Source organism: Hydractinia symbiolongicarpus, chromosome 5 (assembly GCF_029227915.1).
Source record: "Hydractinia symbiolongicarpus strain clone_291-10 chromosome 5, HSymV2.1, whole genome shotgun sequence".
NCBI classification, from domain to species: domain Eukaryota; kingdom Metazoa; phylum Cnidaria; class Hydrozoa; order Anthoathecata; family Hydractiniidae; genus Hydractinia; species Hydractinia symbiolongicarpus.
In genome coordinates, this window is record NC_079879.1 from 23,413,948 (window position 1) to 23,428,544 (window position 14,597).

General features: G+C 33.1%; 3 protein-coding genes across 3 annotated transcripts; all 3 read left to right on the forward strand.

Annotated features, from left to right (window-relative positions):
* Positions 1-316: 316 nt before the first annotated feature.
* LOC130645497 (cyclin-dependent kinase 10-like) lies at positions 317-3,577 on the forward strand. Its single transcript, XM_057451507.1, has 3 exons — positions 317-895; positions 1,237-1,419; positions 2,947-3,577. Exons 1-3 carry the CDS (start codon positions 361-363, stop codon positions 3,387-3,389), a joined length of 1,161 nt encoding a protein of 386 aa, XP_057307490.1. The 5' UTR covers positions 317-360; the 3' UTR covers positions 3,390-3,577.
* A 133-nt stretch (positions 3,578-3,710) lies between these two features.
* Positions 3,711-9,340, forward strand: LOC130645498 (probable polyglutamine synthesis accessory protein MT0602). Its single transcript, XM_057451508.1, has 5 exons — positions 3,711-4,847; positions 5,046-5,191; positions 6,172-6,270; positions 6,844-6,983; positions 7,062-9,340. Exons 1-5 carry the CDS (start codon positions 4,229-4,231, stop codon positions 7,171-7,173), a joined length of 1,116 nt encoding a protein of 371 aa, XP_057307491.1. The 5' UTR covers positions 3,711-4,228; the 3' UTR covers positions 7,174-9,340.
* LOC130645499 (quinone oxidoreductase PIG3-like) lies at positions 9,242-12,313 on the forward strand. Its single transcript, XM_057451509.1, has 5 exons — positions 9,242-9,584; positions 10,194-10,225; positions 10,380-10,727; positions 11,027-11,223; positions 12,068-12,313. The coding sequence occupies exons 1-5, from the start codon at positions 9,265-9,267 to the stop codon at positions 12,266-12,268; spliced, it is 1,098 nt and encodes a 365-aa protein (XP_057307492.1). The 5' UTR covers positions 9,242-9,264; the 3' UTR covers positions 12,269-12,313.
* The last annotated feature ends 2,284 nt before the right edge of the window (positions 12,314-14,597 follow it).

Below are 14,597 nucleotides of genomic sequence, written 5' to 3' on the forward strand. Positions count from 1 at the left end.
TTGTTAATAATGTGAGCATGATGAGGTTATTATACGGTTGCTGTAAGACTGAGGAAATATAATCACCATAGAGACAAATACGAAGTCAAATTTTAAGTTTTTCTGTGTTATGTTATTTCTCTTTATGTCTGTAAAATGAAACCTTTTTATGTTATGGAAATACACCTGAATGTCAAACAATGAAAGTAACTAATTGTTGTATAATTCCTTTTGAATATTTAATTCAACATAGCTAACATCATCAGTCTGGTATGAGTGATGTTTTCTATTTAAAAGGTTGCATAGTGTGTTGTCAAATTTAATTTTAATCCTACCCATGTTTTTGTCGTTCTCAAAGTTTTATTTTAGTTTTAAACAAACATGAGTGGTGATTGCGATGAACAGATTAACTTGTATACATTTTCAAATCCAAACGAGCCTATTAAATGTCCAAAACTACCCTACCTTGGCAACTGCAGAAGTGTTGCAGAATTCGAAAAATTAAATCGTATTGGTGAAGGAACTTATGGAGTTGTCTATCGGGCAAAAGATACTTTATCTGGTAAAATAGTGGCTTTAAAACGTGTATGCATGGATAAAGATAAAGAAGGCTTACCTATAAGCAGTTTACGAGAAGTGACTCTGTTGCTGAAACTTCAACACAGAAATATAGTGCGATTAAAAGAAGTTGTTGTAGGTCGCAAGTTGGAGTATGTGTTTTTAGTAATGGAATATTGTGAACATGACTTAGCCAGTCTGCTAGACAATATGAAAAATCCTTTTACAGAAGCACAAATCAAATGCCTTCTGATGCAACTACTGGAAGGTGTGAATTATCTACATGATCGTTTTATTATACACAGAGATATTAAAGTTTCGAATTTGCTACTAAGCAACAATGGAAGATTAAAAATAGGTAACGTATGATTGTTTTGTGTTTAAATAATTCGTAGCATGAGAAGAAGGGTATTTAAAAAGGTGTGGTTTATTAGAGAATTATGTGTATGTTACATGCACACCGCATGTGGATTTTTACTTATCTATATGTCTTTGTTTATTTTTTTTTCTACTTTACATCTGTTTGTAATATGTCTATTAATATGCATTATTGCTGTTTTGGGGTAGTGACCATGCTTGAAACAAACAATAAACTTACATCTTTAGCTGGTGCTTTTTTTCTGGGAGCCTAATCCCAGTGTGTTACACCTTCCTGCCATCCCTATAGACCTCTTTGTAAATATTTAAATGTATTATTAGCTGATTTTGGTTTGGCAAGAACCTGTGGTAAGCCACACAAAGAAATGACGCCAGTGGTTGTTACTCTATGGTATCGATGTCCTGAGCTGTTGCTTGGCTCAAGAAAGCATACATCCGCCATAGATATGTGGGCTGTTGGCTGTGTTATGGGGGAACTGCTGCTTTCTAAACCTTTAATGCCAGGTTAGTTCTGTTTTTGTAAATGTTTTTATCGCGAATTGCGAATTTTTTAAGGGCAAAGTTTTAATGATTAATTAACAGGTCGTCAGACATTTGCAAAGTTATTGTGAATGTGTATAAGGAGAAAGTCAGGATTATTTGCAATTCCTCTCATAAGTAAGTAAGTAACGGAAAGTTTTAACGTCGTTGAGGATTCCATCCTAACGGTTGAATCTTCCTCCCCTTCGACTGTAACTATGTTACATTACCGCCAGAGATCGTATAGTATTGCTCTAACTTGCTTGTCTGCCACACAAACCGGACAGAGGTCAGTAGATGGCACCAAAAGGGGCTAACAACACTGCATTAAAAGTGCGCCGGAGTGGGGACTCGAACCTGAAACCTTATGATTCGAGTCGAATGCGCTACCACTACACCAGCTCCCCTTGTTCCGCTCATAATGGAAAATGTCACAAATTTTCGGCTTAATTGGTCAATTTAGATAGTTTTTTATTTTTAAATGTCAGTCAAAATTGTATTACAAATCTATATTCTGTAAATAATCTAAGGTTTCAATTAAACATTTACCAGTCCTAAATAGCTAAACAGCAATAGTAATTCTTTGCAAATGTGAAGATGAAAAACGAGACTTTATTTTTTCTATACTTTCTAGTGTATATAAAACACAATGATCTCTAGAATATACAAGATCTAGATCGCTCAAAAAGGGCTACTTTAAAGGAAATTTTCGTGGAAAGAAACATTAGTGATGTCCAAATCACCGCGAAATTTTGGGAATTAACTATCGCGGCTAAATTTTTCTTGAGAAATTTTTACACAAATAAGATTTCTGGGATTCGAGGTTACGTATACTTAGCGGTTTGCGATTTTTACAATAAAAATCAAGATTCGATACTAGATATAAAGCTATTTTTTTGCAGGAATAATTTTTTAGGATTTTTTTTCTTTTTAGCTAACTTTTGAGATTTCGTGAAATAAACTTTCACAGTTGAGCAACTTCTATATGAGTTTTGCGAAGGGAACTTTAGCGGAAAATAACTTCAAATTACCATCTGTTTTTCATCTTCCTGTGTTTCTTGTTACGAAATAAAGTTACGAATAATTGTGTGAACACGTTTCCGCAATATTGATTGAAGTTATGAAAAAAATCTCGCTTTTCATGTTCCTATTGTGATAAAATTAATATGACCCAGTTCTAAGTAGTTTATAAAAGTTACAATTAAACATAACTGTGAATAAGACTATAATACAGTGCGTGTCTTCGTTTACTTTCATCTCGAAGTGTAAAAAGTGTATTGTAATTCTTAAACCGAACCTTGGAGCAGCATAGGGGATAGCTTGTAAATAAATTTAGCATATTACAACGCTTGATTTCCTCTACAGAATGGAATGGAATTGTTTTTAGACAGGAAAAATAATATGAAATTGACAGGACCATTAGCGGAAGTATTATTCTTGTCCCGTTTTGTTGCGCTTTGTTCGGAAGTGAAAATCAACTTTAAGCCACCATCTTTATTTTACCATACATAGGACGATCGGAAATTCATCAGATGCAATTGATTATCGATCTGCTGGGTTCACCAAATGAAAAGATATGGCCATCATATGTAGATCTTCCTGGTGCAAAAAACTTTACATTCAAACACCAACCTTATAACAACTTGAAACAAAGATTTCCATGGCTTTCATCTTCTGGTATACTTCTCATGAATAACATGTTTATGTTTGACCCGGAAAAGCGCATTACCGCATGTGACAGTCTTAAAAGCTCTTATTTTAAAGACAGACCGCTACCAGTAGAGAAAGCCATGCTACCGACTTTTCCGGAACATCGGAATTTTCTGCGGGCATGGAAAACAACTCCGGAAGATGGACCGGAATATACGAGAAAAGACGGCAAGAGAAAAAAGAATACTAAAGTAACCGAAAAACTTAGAGAACATTTAAAAGTGAAAAAGAAGAAGAAAAAATAAGGGAAATTTACGCCTTCTGGCATATAAAGTTTTAATATTTGCAGGAGAAATTAATAAATATGTATTGAATTTTATGTGCATAGTACTTCGACTTTAGCGCGGATGTCATCAGTAAATATATTTTTATGCCGAATGTACTAAATGTATAGAGAATATAATGATACAGAGGCTTTTTTCTTTCGCATGAATTTTGCATGAATGTCACGACGACGATTGTTTCTTTACACGGATTGAACTCGCGGAGAACCAAAATTTATGTGTTTTTTAATATATATTTTAAATTTATTTCAGATAAAAAAGAATTCAACAACGATTTTCTAATCACGACTTAAATTTTCATTGTGTAGACAAAAATCTAAGAATAGAGAATCCAAAATTTAGATTTTCCCCCATGAATTTACTTTCGCGAACAGCGAAGATTTTGATTTTCTGCGTGGCTTAAATTTCACGGACATCACCAAAATCCCGCAATTCATGTTTAAATTAGGCGAGTTACGGTATATATTGTCTGGCGTACGCGCTCTGGTAGTTAATCTTAGTTCTTTTTTTTTATCGAAGCTTCTGTTATTATGCACTCTTATCAAAGTTTACCAAGGTAACAAAAGTTTCTTGAATTTCTGCCGTTTTTTAGATAATAAATAATACAGAAAGATACACGTTCTACCATGATAAATCTTTACCTGCAAGATAATAAACTTTATCAACATTAAGCTGTACGTAGTAATTGATTGTTACGGAATTTAATTTTATATGTATATCAAGACATCTAATTGATTTTATTTGACCTCTTCTGATTCTGTTTTTTTTTGTACAATTTGATCTAATACATTTTGTTTATCATGTCTATTATATTTCTTGGCGATCTAATGCCAGGCCGTTTTATTCGAAGAAATAGTGCGGTACATTGTGACCTGTTGCAATATTTACAAAGTGCGGATTTAAGAGTATGCAACTTAGAAGGTGTTGTGACGAGTTCTTGTCCTGACATGTCAGCAATATGTCACTCACCTGTTGATTACATTTGTCAGCATGGGATTGACACTGAGCAAGCAAAGTTATTAAGTGACATTGGAATCGATTATTGCAATATAGCAAACAATCATATATTGGATTTTAAATTTGATGGTGTTAAAGACAGCATACAGTTCTTGAATGAGAATGGGATTAAATGGTTTGGATTTGGTAGAAATTGGGAAGTGGCGTGGAAACCGAGGATGTGTAATTTAAAATTGAGTAATTTCAGTAATGGCTATGCTGGTGACAATGTTAAAGTTGAATCAAGGAAAGTTAAAATTTCGTTTTTTGGACTTGCGGATCATTTTGTTGAATGGAAAGCCACCAATCAGAAGGCTGGAATTAATTATTTTGATGTTCGAAACTTTACATGCGCAGGTGAAGGAAATCCTAACCATAGTGTGTGGACAAATTTTCAAATTATTGAAGAGCAGCTTAACAAAGGTTTGACGAATACATATTTATGAGGTATAAATTTTATATTGAATATGGTCCCACATTGAAATGCTCATTCTGTACTTTTTGTTTTTTTTAACGTCCTGCTCTACTCGCATGTTGTAAAGTTAAACTAGGGAAAATTACACTGATTTTCCACAAAACTAAAAAATAGAAAGCTGTGATTCTTTTTACTCTCCCTCGCAGTTCGCAAAAAGACAGATTTAACCGTGTTCAGTATCCACTGGGGTGATAATTTCCAAGATGGAGTGTTGGAATCATTTCGACTGTTTGCACACTGTTTAATTGATGCTGGTGTCAATATTGTACACGCACACTCTTCTCATCATGTTGTAAGTACAATACATTTACCCTCTGCGAAGGAGAGTTCAAAGCATTCAGAATTGATTGCGCAGGTCATAAAGTAGGAAGTATGCCGAAATAATTGAATGCGTTTAAACTACGCCTGGTAAATGTTGGCGCATTTTTAATAACGCCCTTTTCAAACTGCACCCTCCCTCTTTAATAATGTCCACCGATAATTTAGTAATTGCTAATCGTGTTTATGCAACTTTAAATGCTGAACAAAAAAACGTGATTTGCACGTGTAGATACAGCTGTCGCTGATTTTACATTTTGTAAAGGCATCAGTGGCCTTCAAGGCATTTATTCATTCTTAATTTTTTTAACTTTTACCTAAAAATTTGAAATGAAAATAGCAACCAGTTGTTTGAATTTTTGTTAGTCGATATTCTTAGACGCCTAAATTTTAACCAATAAAATTCTCATTGCTTTGTGCTTAAAAAAAATCCGGATGCTCTTCAAAAATTAAGTTGAAAAGAAATCCAAGTCTTATTTTCCTCTAAAGGGGTAGACTATACGATAGTAAGGTTTTTAAAAAAAGATTTCGGGATTTCTTTAACAATACGCACTGCTTTAAAAACAAAAAGTTAGTTTATTGTTGAGAAATTGTGGAAAACGGAATCTGCGGATATTTTTACCCAACGCCACGCTGGTTCTTTTTTTACCCTGGAAAGGTACTTAAAAGGTTAATATGGATAGAAAAACTTAATCAGAATTGATAATAAATATTGCCGTACACACTGGTTTTATTTAAATCTCTGTGTTGTTCAATAAATTTTAATTCCTTACATTTTCAATGGCCTTTAAAAAGCCTTACATTGGCATTTAATATTCTCCTTAACTGTTACGTAGTAACCATTGAAGAAACTATGCTTGACATCTGTCCTTCTTTTATGGATTTATATTTTTTTAATATCGATTGGTCGTTTAGTAAATAAATATTTAGTCATTGTTGTTGTTTTTTGTTTAGCAAGCTGTGGAAGCTTATAATGAAGGCGTTATTATGTATGGTTGTGGAGAATTTCTAAATGATTATGACCTACTAGAAAAACAATTGAACAAGCACGATGTATGTATAATTAATGTTGCAGATATTGTTGTGTATAGATTTTTTGTAAATGACTTGATAATGACCGTATACGGCCGAAACGTCGTCAATATATTTAATTGATGAAACTGGCGATGTTTTCTTTTACAGGTTAGATTTCGATGTATGTATAACATTTTTTAATGTTTATCTTTTTTTTAAAAAACTGTTATTTCAAAAATAAAAATAAAAAGGTTATTGTAAACTACAGATTTATTTAGCTAATTAGTTTCCTTTCTTTAGTGTGTACACCTTACTGTATGTGTATGTAATAATTATATGTTTATATTTATTTATAATTATATCGTTCGTTATAAAACCAATTAGAAGTCTTATATTTTCCGTATTTTGCAATGCACAAAAGCTTCTTTTGCATAACTTTTGATTCGTGAAATTTGCAAAATGTTCTAGCTGCTATAAATTTACTGCTTTTGAAAATAGGCAGCGTTCTGTGTTTCTCTATAAAGTTTAAATTAAGAGCGTTTTGCAGTAACGGAAAACCGATGTAAAAAATAAACCAGTAAGGTAAATACTGCCAAGGTTCTTGTTTTATAGGAGACACTTGGTCATGAATACGTTACTTACAGTAGCCATCTTAGCTTCGTTTACAAGATACACTTGTCTTCATCAAAAGAAATTAGACTGAGTAAGCTAGAAATGGTCCCCATTGTAGTGAAACAAGGACAAGTGGCATGGTAACTCACATATATAATCCAATTGAAATTGTACTTTCCGTTTACAATGCATGTCATTGTTATTTTATCTCTATTTAGCTGTACCCAAAATGAGAGGGAAACACTGTTTGCGCAGATAAAGGAGAAATGTGATGTGTTTGGAACAAAGTTAATTCAAGAAGATAATAAACTTTTTGTTTATATCACTTGATATAATTGTTCGATTTAAATGTCCAGTGATAGGCCTTGCTGGAAGTGATTATTATTTGTTCTGTTCGGCACGCCATCGCTATTTTACTTACACTGATATTTGTTGTGTTTGGCACCCCATCGCTATTTTACTTAAGCAAATACCAATTTGTTTTAAGGTGTGTAGCAATTAGTGTTTTCGTTCTTTAAAGACAACGTACGCTTTCTGCGTATGGTTTTAATGCTTTTATACAAGTATTAATCCATACATAACACATGATTATATTATATCTGTTCAATTTTTATCTTGATGCTATAATATTTCATGCTTTGAATGTATGTATGCAATTTAGATAATAAGTCAATGTCATTTTCTACCTGTTATGGTCCATATTTCGAAGATATAGTAAAAAAAAAACTTTTATACATGGATACTAAGTGAATAATGCAATCTAAAAAAGGGTAACTGCTTTATTGTCATTCATTATAATTACAATATTTGTACTTTTTCTTTTGCTGCCAATATTTGTGTCATTAGGCGTTTTTTTTTCTTCTCATCTATATTATAATGCCCGTATACGTCTGTCTGTCCGTCCGTCCCCCCCTCTGTCTGTCACGCAAAATGGTAGCTTAGCTGCGACGGGCGAACCCGCAGATTTTTCCACGGGCTAGTTCTCGAATATTTCACGACAAATTTGTAACACTTGATTCGCAAAAAAAAATTTTCAGGATATTTTTTTAGCCAACGTATGAAATGGTAATTTAGGCAAGTACAAAGTGAAGGAAGATGCCTTTCAACAAAATGTAAATTAGTGGTTTAATTCATGTGTTTTTTTCTTGTGTATCGAGTGGCGATAGCCAGATTCAATTACCGTATCCATAGCAGTTCTTAATAATTTCCTGAAGATTTGCCAGATAGTGTTTTGGTTTTTTGTTCTGGATCATTTCAATTTTTATTAGTTTTATTTAAAATATGACAGTTTTATACGAGTTTTTTATATAAAGTAATGAATTTCAAAAACCTCAAAATCTGAAGAACATTTTAATCCACAACTTCAACGACGTGTTAGAGTCCAATTTTTAGAGACCTTGATATTTAAGTTTACAGTTTACTAAATTACAATAATTTCAATGTGCCCGTGGGACATAAATCCTGAACCACTTGTGCTTCAGTTGGAGATTGTGTTAGTACAAACTCAATCCAGGTAAAAAATAATTTGATGACGTCATAGGGATTAGAAATGACGTCACACATGTGAAAAATGGTCATTTTCCCAATTTTTCAATTCATTTTAATTTCTCGCGTGTTACTAATGATACAGCCTTGATTCTTGCTAGATTTGTGGAACGAACACTAGAATATATGTTTCACATGAAAAAAAGTAGTTTTAATGACGTTATTGGGATGAAAAATGACGTCATTTCGGCCAGAAAATTTCTTATTTTAACAATATAGATACAAAGAACCGTTCTACCGGAAATATTGATATTCATGTCATTAAGCTTGGCATAAATGTTGAACAGGGCATGTAAAGAGAATTGAGGTAATTAAAACAATATAATGACGTCATTGGAATCCGAAATGACGTCAATTTGCTGGATCGATATTTCCTTCAAATCTGGGCTGCTTTTGTCCCTAGTAACCATATATAGCCTTAGCAACACCTTGGTTACCACTTAGTAACTAACATGCATGTAATAAATATTTATATACCCAATACAACATCTTATAACATTCTTACATGAATGTCAACGGTTTTCAAAATTCCAAAAAAATTTACCCCCGTCCAAAAAATGCAATACCCCAGCAAAGTACAATTTTTTTTCCAAATTTTTTTTCTTTCATCAGAAGCCCTAATAAAAGTTAGAAATAGTTACAAAATTTTAGCACTTAATCACATCCAAAGTTATGCCTAGTCAAAGACGCCGCGGGCATAATAGGGCCTAGGTATAATAGCGTTCAAGAGTTTTTTTGGAGGATTCTTCAATTGTTTAAAGTTTCTGACATTTTTTGTTTGCAACTTTTAGCCAACTGCAATTTTGTAGTACTAGTAGAAGAGGTTTATATTGTGTCCCTAAACTTGCATTAAACTTTTCCATCTTGTAGCATATTATGAGAAAAAGTTTAATACTTAATCTATACAGTACAATTTTTATACGGACGTTCATAACTACGACAGCGCAAAGAATGAGAGCTGTACAATTAAAAGCTTTTGGTGGCCCTGAACAGTTGTATGTAGATAGCAACGTTCCAGTGCCAGAACTCTCCTCCGCCGATCATGTACTAATACGCGTCGTTGCCACGGCACTGAATCGTGCAGATACTTTGCAAAGGAAAGGCAGCTACGCAGCACCGAAAGGAGAGTCCGATATTCTTGGTTTGGAAGCAAGTGGAATAATAGATACCGTGGGCTCGAATGTGAAAGATTTTCGGTATAACATGTTTGTTGTTGTGTTTTTGTTTTTGTTGTTGTATGCTGGCGTAACTGCATTCTTCATTCAGAAGTAATAGCAAGTCAGCTGTTTTACCTTCAAGGAACTAATCTTCGAGAAAACATTTTTCGCCTATTCATACTTTTTTTCATTTACTCTTTTTAATATTCATAATACATTAAAATTTACTTAAAATTGAAAATTAATTCCTGTGGAATTTAATTTTTTGACTTGCACTAATATTAGTTTCTTAAAGCTACCCATAATCAAGTTCAGTTTGTTAAAATGGTGCCAAACTCAGCCTTCTTTATTTATTCGGCTTTACCTATAAAATATAGGTCAAAAGGTCATATTTTGCGAGGTCAAAAGTTCATATTTTGCTGTATTTGTTTTTGTATCCGTTACCAAGTTTCTTCTTTCTATTTATATTGTCTAGGTCTAAATAACCAATTACATATAAAAAAAACTTTTTCCATTTAATTTTTCGGCGGTAAATTCGCGAAATTAAATTTTTCGAAATATTTCAACTTTCTGGTATATATTCACAATATATTTTTATACATACATTTCTCCCTTGTAGGTTTTCACATTTTAATTTAACATTTTTAGTGTTGGTGATAAAGTCATGGCTTTATTGGGAGGTAGGTTTTAAAGAATGCTTCACCTTAAAATCTAAAAGTTGCTTACTGCCTTTGTTTTTTGTTCATCAATTGGCCTAAACAAACTATTGTTATGACATACCTTAAAAAACGTTACTTGCACAAAAAATACGAATAAAACTTACCGTTGCCTTAGGGGGAGGGAACGCTGAATACGTTTCTGTTCATAAATATCAGCTAATGCGAGTACCTGAAGGCATGGATTTGGTCACAGCTGCTGGTATACCAGAAGCATGGTTGACGAGTTATCAACTTTTGCATTTCGTTGGAAAGATAAAGCCTGGTGAAACTGTCCTTATCCATGCAGCGGGCAGTGGAGTAGGAACAGCTGCTATCCAGTTGGCGAAAGGTGTTGAAAATACAACCGTCATAGCCACTGCTGGAACTGCAGAGAAGTTAGCCCGTGCTAAAGAGCTTGGAGCGGATGTGCTGGTGAATTATAAAGAAGCAGACTTTTCTGAAGTTGTTCAGAAAGAAACTAACGGTACGTGTAACAAGTTTGATTTTTAATCCTCGTACTTTGTTTTCATTGTTTTTCATTTTGCATTTTGCTTGCTTGTACATGTAATCTTATTCATGTTCTCGTTGCAAAACAATATCGGAAAACCTTCAAGTGTTTCCGAAAGACAGAACATAACGAATAAAGATGGAATGAATTTTCGTTTATTGAGTGGTAAATTTCGTTGTTCCCCTTTTCCCTTAGTCAGTAATAATAATTTCTATACCTTACCGAAAAAACATAAATTTTCAAGAGTTATCAATTTTTAAGCAATGGTATTTTAGGGCGAGGTGTTGATGTCATATTGGATCCTGTCGGTGCAAGCAATTGGGAAAAGAATGCAAATAGTTTGGCTTTGGATTCTCGGTGGGTGTTGTATGGTCTGCTAGGTGGGGCTCGTATAGATGGAAGCTTACTGGGAAGACTTCTGGGAAAGCGAGCGCAGTTGGTGGGAACGACATTGAGAACACGATCGTTGGAGGTAAGAATTTGCAATAATTTTCAAATGTTAGAAATATATTTTTATTTATAGTTATAACTTCTTTCTCAAATGTTTATGATACGTGTGTGCTTGAATATTCATCAATTGAAATAAATTAGAAACTGTAGCAGAGCTCAATTTTGCAAATAAATTTTGAAAAATTTTTAGCGCAAATTACTTTCTTCGCGCGCTTTTTAAATTTTAAACGACGGGAAAAAATTTTGGTCAATAACATATTGTGGAAGGTATCGGTATAAAATAAGTTAGACCTACCTCCCAACAAAGCCATAACTTTAGATATAGATTCCTCCTAAGACCTTAATTTATTTGTGGTCACTGTATCTGCATTGTTTTATTACCTCTTCGAAAAACAATTGAGCTTATGTTAATCTTTATATGTATATAAATTGGAAAATGAGAAACTCTTTGACATCAAAATAGGAAAGGTTTGATTAATGGTGGTTCTTCACGTCGTCCTAAAATTTTGGCAAAATCTCTTAAACTATACCATGACTTTTTATACTTTTTTGAGTGTAGTCTCTTAAAATGCAATCCGAAATTCCTTTTAAATTCTTCTAAAATGTTCTGATATTATAATGTATTATATCTGTGGCCTCACTGAAAAAACAGTAAAATGCTGGGGAGTTTGGTGAAAATATATGCATACCGTTTATTTATGTAAACTGTAGTAATATATTTACGGATATATTTACGTATTTTACTTAATTTCGTCAATGAAACGAAATTGGTAAACACAAAGATATATCACAAAGATATATCCAAATGAGGCATGGCGTTCAAAAAGAAGTGCTTTTATGTACATTTCGCCTTTCTCTTCCTTTAGTATAAAAAAGAATTGGTTCACGCATTCCAGTCATCTTCTTTACATAAATTTACATCCAAACAATATCATCCTATTATTGATTCAGTGACAACACTGGAGAAAGTTGCTGAGGCTCATCAACGAATGGAGTCCAACGTGAGCTCTGGTAAGATTATCATGAAAGTATCAGAGGAAGCAGAACAGAAGAAATCGGAATTGTAGCTGTTCTTCGTGTGATAATCTATAAGAAGTACTGAGACCATAATACGATAATGACTTTTTCCTTACCTCAAACATAGCCTCAATTTATCATTCCCTACAAAATCTGTATGTCTGTCACGCTACATTTCATATGCTTGATTTTAGGATTTTGAGTAATGGAAATCTTTTACATTTCTCCTCCTTTTCTCCTCCTTTTACCTTGAGATTTCCATCCTTTTTTCTTTAATATTTCGTAAAAAAGCATCTTAGCTAAACAATGTTGCCTTATGATGAAGCGTATGTTTGAAAAAGATAATAACAATGAACTTCTTGTCCACCTAAAAGAAGCAAGCTAAGATCAATAGCCCATAGTACGGGCTACAATGGCTACAATTAATATTCCCAGGCCTACAATCCTGAACTTAATATAGTGGAAACATTGGCGGAACTTTAAAAATCACAACCACAAGCAATTACAGGGCTTCCACCGAGTCAGGGAAAGTCAGGAAAAAAGACCCAATTTAAAGGAAAGTCAGGGAAAGGTCGGAATTTTTTGTCTTTTAACTTGACTTAGACGGATAGCTCTTGTTTTGATAATTACTAGCTATGTTAGTCATTCAGCGGAACTAATATACTCATGACCATTTTATGTAGTATATGGATTGAAGCTCTTGTAAGTTATGTTGCGACAAAAACGGTTTAAACGGTTTTAGTTCATTTGTTTTTCTGTTTGGCTGTAGAATTTCTTGATGCCATATTTTCGAGGGAAACCCTTGTCAAAGATGACTTGCCAATGTTCACAGCAAGTTTAGGACTTAAAATGTGCTAATAATCAAACCCTAATTTCGCGCCTTTCCAAGTCTTTCCAAGTTGCGCGAGTTGTTCTATAATGCAGTCATTGCAGAAAGTGCAGCTAGCACATTTTTGACGATGCTGTGATGCTGTTTTCTTATTTCGGGAAAGTGCTGAAAAATGAACAATTTCCTAATTATTATTATTATGACAATTATCTTGGCACAGTCAGTGATTTGCCATCAAAAAATTTAATGCTGACGTTTTCTCTTTTGCCAACCCGATTTTCTTTAAGAAATATAATTTTGCAAAAATTAATTTTCGCTAGAATTTAATTTCCTAATTTTTTGTTATATTTTTAAACATTTGGCGAAAATTTAATTTCGCGAATGCATAAGTAAATTTCACAAGGAGTTATATTGTCGCGAATAGCCAATTTCTATTACGTAATTCGCACGTTTAATGTTTCTTTTCTACATGCCTTTTTTGTGAAGACTGATTCTTATTTGGTAAAATAACAAGTTGAAATAATTTCCCGAAATTTTCTCAAGATATTCTTTCTAGGCGGAAATTTTTTAATTCATATCAGTCGCCATCTTGAATGCAATGTTTTTCATAATTTTCTCCAATTCCAATATATATACATTAGGAACTAAAATTTTCGGCGGCGAAACTTTCTGACAATTTTTTTTAGCGGAAGATATTCGGACAAGTCTAAAAATGTATGGATAAGTCTTTTGAACTAATTCTAACTAAATTTTGAAAGTTAGGAGTACGGGAAGTGACACCAAAAAGTCTAGAAGGCTTTATGATATACGTATATTTAATCAATATCTAAAAAAGGGTCTTCGGGGTCCAACTTTATAGATAGAGCCTCAGCCAAATGTGAAAATAATAAGTTCAAAATCTTATTTAATTTCTGATTACTCTATATATAATTTCTATGCACTGGTCCTTTTTTAAAAAATATTAGAAAAAGTAAAGTTTTCAGACAAAAAAATAACTTTCGGCAGACAGAAATTTCTCGGACAAAAAAAGATCCAAAAGTTTTCCTGTCTGAAAATTCCCGGTCCTTAATGTACACGTGATGTGTTTCTTGCAATTTTAAAAAATTCTAAAAAATTTTTTAAGTTTTTAACTTTCGGAATCCCGTCCAACCCATAAAAAATTTCCGGTTCTTGTAGTAGTTCCAGGCTAACCCCAATATTTATAAACTTCTTCCTCGCGCAAGATTTTTGCCCAAGATATTTTTCTTTTAATCAGATCTTTTTATTGTGTCCCCTATTTTAAAAAAACTTTTATTCAGGTCTACGTATATGCCATTTTTCTTTTTAACTTTTAGTCCTCATAGTACTTCATAAAGTTGTTTTTTAACTTTCAATGTTTCAAAGGTGGTTTCTACAGAAATAAAAATATTTTGCAAAGGACTGTCTTTTATAATATCATTTGATAAGTATATCAGAGTATGCGACAGTAAACCAAAACTAAGTCAAAATTTAATCGATTAGTTGCAATGGTTACTGGTTGCTAGGCAAAATATATTATTTCGACGCTCAAC

Bases quoted from the DNA above. Each gene is read 5' to 3' on its own strand.
- LOC130645497 (XM_057451507.1), top strand. From the start codon at position 361: ATGAGTGGTGATTGCGATGAACAGATTAACTTGTATACATTTTCAAAT. The intron at 896-1,236 runs GTAACGTATGAT...ATGTATTATTAG, and splicing joins CAATGGAAGATTAAAAATAG to CTGATTTTGGTTTGGCAAGA. The intron at 1,420-2,946 runs GTTAGTTCTGTT...TACCATACATAG, and splicing joins TTCTAAACCTTTAATGCCAG to GACGATCGGAAATTCATCAG.
- LOC130645498 (XM_057451508.1), top strand. From the start codon at position 4,229: ATGTCTATTATATTTCTTGGCGATCTAATGCCAGGCCGTTTTATTCGA. The intron at 4,848-5,045 runs GTTTGACGAATA...TCTCCCTCGCAG, and splicing joins TGAAGAGCAGCTTAACAAAG to TTCGCAAAAAGACAGATTTA. The intron at 6,984-7,061 runs GTAACTCACATA...ATCTCTATTTAG, and splicing joins AAACAAGGACAAGTGGCATG to CTGTACCCAAAATGAGAGGG.
- LOC130645499 (XM_057451509.1), top strand. From the start codon at position 9,265: ATGAGAAAAAGTTTAATACTTAATCTATACAGTACAATTTTTATACGG. The intron at 9,585-10,193 runs GTATAACATGTT...TAACATTTTTAG, and splicing joins TCGAATGTGAAAGATTTTCG to TGTTGGTGATAAAGTCATGG. The intron at 11,224-12,067 runs GTAAGAATTTGC...CTCTTCCTTTAG, and splicing joins TGAGAACACGATCGTTGGAG to TATAAAAAAGAATTGGTTCA.